At 35.9% G+C, this 6,000-nt stretch overlaps 1 protein-coding gene across 1 annotated transcript in view; it reads left to right on the top strand.

The window, feature by feature from the left end:
* Positions 1-311: 311 nt before the first annotated feature.
* cplane1 (ciliogenesis and planar polarity effector 1) overlaps positions 312-6,000 on the top strand; it is a 51,232-nt gene continuing 45,543 nt past the window's right edge. Inside the window, exons 1-6 of the mRNA XM_073830192.1 lie at positions 312-425; positions 510-645; positions 724-843; positions 3,101-3,339; positions 3,423-3,529; positions 5,767-5,923. Of these exons, the coding sequence (XP_073686293.1) occupies positions 345-425; positions 510-645; positions 724-843; positions 3,101-3,339; positions 3,423-3,529; positions 5,767-5,923 (840 nt within the window). The 5' untranslated portion in view covers positions 312-344. The remainder of the gene's footprint in view (positions 426-509; positions 646-723; positions 844-3,100; positions 3,340-3,422; positions 3,530-5,766; positions 5,924-6,000) is intronic.

The raw sequence follows: 6,000 nt of genomic DNA, 5'->3' as shown, positions 1-6,000 counted from the left end.
AATTAATTTAAGACTCTTGACATATTCAGTAATAAGCATTTTCTCTTATATAAAAATGAAAACTAAATATGTTTATTTGTGGTTGTACTGATAATTTAGCTGTAAACCAGGTAAAAACAAATTAACAACTGCATATGCTTCAAAGGCTGTATTCCATTGCTAATAGAGCTGCTTCAGTATCTTGCATTTTATATCTTGTTTAATATGTTATGTTGGCTGAAAATACGAGTCAATTTCACTGATTATTTTCCTATCCTTGTTTTAATTTCATAACCACATGAAGCTGAATGCTGTAGTATACAGGCCGTCTGGATGTCCTCTGAAACTCTCAGTCAGTGCCAAGAATGGAAGTGAAGTTGGAAGTTTTGTTGTCGTCCAGCATCAAGCGCAGGAAGCCATGGCCCAGATTCTGCTGGCTGGGCAGGGTGAGATCACACACTTACAAGTGATCTGCTGTTGTTTTATACAAACACTGATATATGTTACACATAAGCTGTATTTGCTTTCAGGAAAAGGAGGGTGTTTTTCTGTTAGATGACAATCGGATCAGCGAAATACATTTGGTTTCGGGACGGACCAAAAAGAAGACCCCAAAACTCCAGCCGCTGCTGACGAGGGTGGTGACAATGTCAGCGTCTCAGAATGGTAAACTATTTGTGATCTGTTTTGTGATGGATCTTCAGTGCTGCAGGTCACAAGTGTGTTTATTATTATTGATTGCAGGCATGTGGCTGGTGGGTCTTCTGGTCTCTGGAGAACTTTTCCTGTGGAATAAAGATAAGGATACGTTAAAGATGGTCTTTGCTGTTCCTGCGGTTCATCAGCTGGTTTCTTCCATCAAAGGTCTGAGTTTTTTTTTTATTTCTGTATGTTTCTTAGCTACGACAGTGTTTTAGTGCCACGAGAATAACTTCGAAATGCCGCGAGAATAACGTCAAAATACAGCGAGAATAACGTCGAAATACTGAGAGAATAACGTCAAAATACAGCGAGAATAACGTCGAAATACTGCAAGAATAATGTCGAAATGGCGCGAGAATAACGTCAAAATACAGCGAGAATAACGTCGAAATACTGAGAGAATAACGTCGAAATACTGCGAGAATAACGTCGAAATATTGCGAGAATAACGTTGAAATATTGCAAGAATAACGTCGAAATATTGCAAGAATAACGTCGAAATATTGCGAGAATAACATGGAAAAACTGCGAGATTAACGTCGAAATACTGCGAGAATAACGTCGAAATACTGCGAGAATAACGTCGAAATACTGCGAGAATAACGTCGAAATACTGCGAGAATAACGTCGAAATACTGTGAGAATAACGTCGAAATACTGCGAGAATAACGTCGAAATATTGCGAGAATAACGTCGAAATACTGCGAGAATAACGTCGAAATACTGCGAGAATAACGTCGAAATACTGCGAGAATAACGTCGAAATACTGCGAGAATAACGTCGAAATACTGCGAGAATAACGTCAAAATACTGCGAGAATAACGTCGAAAATATTGCGAGAATAACGTCGAAATATTGCGAGAATAACGTCGAAATACTGCGAGAATAACGTCGAAATACTGCGAGAATAACGTCGAAATACTGCGAGAATAACGTCGAAATACTGCGAGAATAACGTCGAAATACTGCGAGAATAACGTCAAAATACTGCGAGAATAACGTCGAAAATATTGCGAGAATAACGTCGAAATATTGCGAGAATAACGTCGAAATACTGCGAGAATAACGTCGAAATACTGCGAGAATAACATCGAAATACTGCGAGAATAACTTTGAAATACTGCGAGAATAACATCGAAATACTACGAGAATAAAGTCGAAATATTGCGAGAATAAAGTTGAAATACTGCGAGAATAACGTCGAAATATTGCGAGAATAACATCGAAATACTAAGAGAATAAAATCGAAATATCGCAAAAATAACACCGAAATACTGCGAGAATAACATCGAAATACTACGAAAATAAATTTGAAATATTGTGAGAATAAAGTTGAAATACCGCTAGAATAAAGTCGAAATACTGTATGAATAAAGTCGAAATATCGCGAGAATAAATTTTAAAAACCGCTAGAATAAAGTCGGAATGTTTTGAGAATAAAGTGGAAATACTACGAGAATAAAGTGTGCAATCGAAGACATAAAATGTTACTTCCAAGCGTACTGTCCCTGTGAGTAAAACACATAGCATGATTTCTACTAATAATCCCACATATATTCAAATAAATTCTGGTGGTTAGCAACTTCTCCCGGTGCTCCCAATCCGAGCCATTTGCAGCGTAGGCTATACTCCTAAAATATTATAACTGTAATTGCTACGATTTAATTCTGAAAACATTTAGACTTTATTCTCGGAATAATCCAACTTTAATCTCGTAATTTTAGATTTAAATTTTTATACTAAGCAGCTTCACGGTAATAAACAAAAAAATAACATTATTGATGTGAATTAAATAAATTACAATTTGACGAAATCTGACTTATCCTCACGTCATCTAAGACGTAGATGAGTTTGTTTCCTCATCAGCTGTAGAGAAATGTGTCATTCCGTCGCTCGCTCACCAATGAATGTGAATGGGTGCCGTCAGAATGAGAGTCCAAACAGCTGATAAAAACATGACAATAATTCACAACTAATCCAAAACCACTCCAATCCATCAGTTAACATCTTGAGAAGCCAAAAGCTGTGTGTTTGTAAGAAACAAATCCATCCTTAAGACATTTTTAACTAAAATAATGGAGGAATAATCCATAATAACACTTCCTCCAGTGAAAAAGTGGTCTGGTCTGAATCAGGAGAGAAATCTGCACAGATTAAGCACAGTTTACAAGCCAAAACAGCTCTAAACAAACATGTGGCTGAATTTTAATGTGTGACTGGAGTAGTGTGGAATATTGTGATGTTTTTATCAGCTGTTTGGACTCGCATTCTGACGGCACCCATTCACATCCATTGGTGAGCAAGTGCTACAAATGCTACATTTCTCCAAATCTGATAAAGAAACAAACGTATCTACATCTTGGTTGGCCTTAGGGTGAGTAAATCACCCTTAAACGAACATGTTCTTATCTTCCAAAGGTTCATTGACTATAATACGGCTTTCTCTGCTGGTTTCGGAGAATGCACAGAGAGTTTTCCTGGCTGCTGTCACAGGACAGGTGTTCCTCTGGGAATGTACTTCACCTCAGGACCTGAGCGGCCCGCGGGATACCGCCGTCTCAGGACGCTGGAGTCAGATATCATACCATGAAAACATTCAGCTACCCTCCACAAAAGACAAAGAGGCTTCCGTTCATAGTGTGTTTGTGAAGAACCAGGTAAAAACAGCAAAAACACTTCTCTATTGATATTGTTGTTTAGGTTTCTTGCATGTGTGTTATATTTGATCTGGTGTTTTTAGGCAGTCGGTGATGTGTGTTTGAGCACATTTGTCTTCAATTCTGAGGCGCAGCTCATCGTCACCTTACTGAAGATCCAGTGGGACTCGACATGGGACAACAAACTCAGGTTAGAGGATGTTAGATGTCCTGTTATGTATTATAATTTCCAGCAATAATGTTCATTTAAAAGCACAATTTGTTGATTTGTTTTATGGTGGTTGTTATTAATAAATGTAATAATTTATTGAACATTGAACATTATATTGCTTAGTTTTTTTCATGACTACATAAAATGAATAAAAACAGTATATATATACTGCCGCTCAAAAGTTTGGGATCAGGGACTTGTAATGTGTTTTAAAGAAGTCTCTTATGCTCATTTAGCCTCTATTTATTTGATCAAGAAATGATCAAAATGTTATTACAATATACAATAATGTTTTTTTATTTTAGTATATTTTACAATATAATTTATTCCTGTGATTCAAAGCTGAATTTTCATCAGCTGTTACTCTAGTCTTAGGAAAAATATTCACATAGAAAACAGTTATTTTACAATCTTACTGATCCCAAACTTTTGAGCGGCTGTGTGTGTGTATATACTGTGCAAAAATATTCATACCCCTTCTTTTTTTTTCACATTTTGTTTTATTGCAGCATTGTTAAACTGCTTTAAATGAGTTTTTCCCCACATCAATTTACACTCCATACACCATAATAATGACAAAGCAAAAAAACAGATTTGCAAATTTTACAAATGTATTAAAAATAAAACACTGAAATAAGTACATTGCATAAGTATTCATACCCTTAACTCAGTACATAGTTGAAGCACCTTTACAGCCTCAAGTCTTTTTGGGTCTGATGTGACAAGCTTTGCACATCTGCATTTGGCAATTATCTGCCATTCTTTGCGTCACCTTTTCACCTCTCAAGCTCTGTCAGACATTTTCTAGAGTCCTAGTTGTTCCAGTCGTCTTCCATTATGGATAAAGCTTCTGTCAACCTTCAATGCAGCAGATTTGTTTCTGAACTCTTCCCTAGATCATCGCCTTAACGCAAGTCTCTCACTGAGCTCTACAGGCAGTTATCTTGACCACAGGACTTGGTTTTTGCTCTGATATGCATTTTCAGCTGTTAGACCTTTTCTGCGAGGTGTTTGCCTTCCTAAATCAGACTCATTTAAATGAATTTCCCACAGTTTAACTCCACTCCAAGTGTAGGAACATCTAGAAGCAATATTAATGCTCCTGAACTAAATTTCGAGTGTCCCACAAAAGGGTGTGAATACTTATGCAACGGGATCTTTCAAATTTGCACAAATGTTAAAAATCAATTTTTTTCTTTGCCATTATGGAGTAGGGACTGTAGATTGATGTGGAAAAAAGTAATTTAAAGTAGTTTAACATATTAGGCAGCAACATAACAAAATGTGAAAAAATAAAGGGGTATGAATAATTTCACAAGGCACTGTGTGTATGTGTGTATGTATTTATATAATATACACTACCAGTCAAACGTTTTTGAACAGAGTTTTAAGGTTATTTAAAGAAGTCTCTTCTGCTCACCAAGCCTGCATTTATTTGATCCAAAATACAGCAAAAACAGTAAAATTGTGAAATATTTTTACTATTTAAAATAAGTGTTTTCTATTGAAATATTTTTTAAAATGCAATTTATTCCTGTGATCAAAGCTGAATTTTAATCATTATTTAAAACAGCTGAGTACATTTCTTTCAGGATTCTTTGATGAATAGAAAGATCCAAAGATCAGCATTTATTTAAAAATAAAAAGCTTTAGTAACATTATACACTATACTATTCAAAACCTTGGAGTCAGTATAATTTTTGGGAAAGTAATGACTGAAATTAATATTTTTTATTTAGCAAGGATTTAAGAAGTGATGATAAAGACGCTTATAATGTTACAACAGATTTCTGTTTCAGACAAATGCTGTTCTTCTGATCTTTCTATTCATCAAATTCTGCTCAGCTGTTTTTAAAACAATAATTGAACAGCAAATCAGAATATTAGAATGATTTCTGATGAATCGTGTGACACTGAAGTCTGGAGTAATGATGCTGAAAATTCGGCTTTGAATCACAGGAATAAATTACATTTTAAAATATATTCCAATAGAAAGCGGTTATTTTAAACAGTAAAAATATTTCACTGTTTTTGCTGTACTTTGGATAAAATAAATGCAGGCTTGGTGAGCAAAAGAAGCTATTTTAAAAAAAACGTTACTGTTCAAAAACCTTTGACTGGTAGAGCAGGAAGAGGAGAAAAAATCTTGCATTGCATTTTAAGCTATATGTGTATGTTCATGCATTTCCTAAAATTCCCTGCTTTTTGTTTGACAGTTCAATTGGTTTCAGCATTCGCTGGATCTCTAAGTCTTACTCGTTCAACCAGCTCCTTCCTCCATGTAAACCGGTGAAGTCCAGAGGTGCTCTAGTCCCTGCGTTCTCTCCAGACGGTCAACTCCTCGCCGTTGTCCTTAACCAGAAAGACCCGCAGGTAAACTCAACACTGCATTCATTAGCAGTAAATCAGACCTGCAGCTATTAGATCTGTGCAGTGATTCAAAGCCTGTG

The sequence above is a fragment of the Garra rufa genome, chromosome 23 (assembly GCF_049309525.1).
Source record: "Garra rufa chromosome 23, GarRuf1.0, whole genome shotgun sequence".
Lineage (NCBI taxonomy): Eukaryota > Metazoa > Chordata > Actinopteri > Cypriniformes > Cyprinidae > Garra > Garra rufa.
Note: the sequence above shows the minus strand (reverse complement) of the source record. Positions and strands in the feature narration are given on the sequence as shown.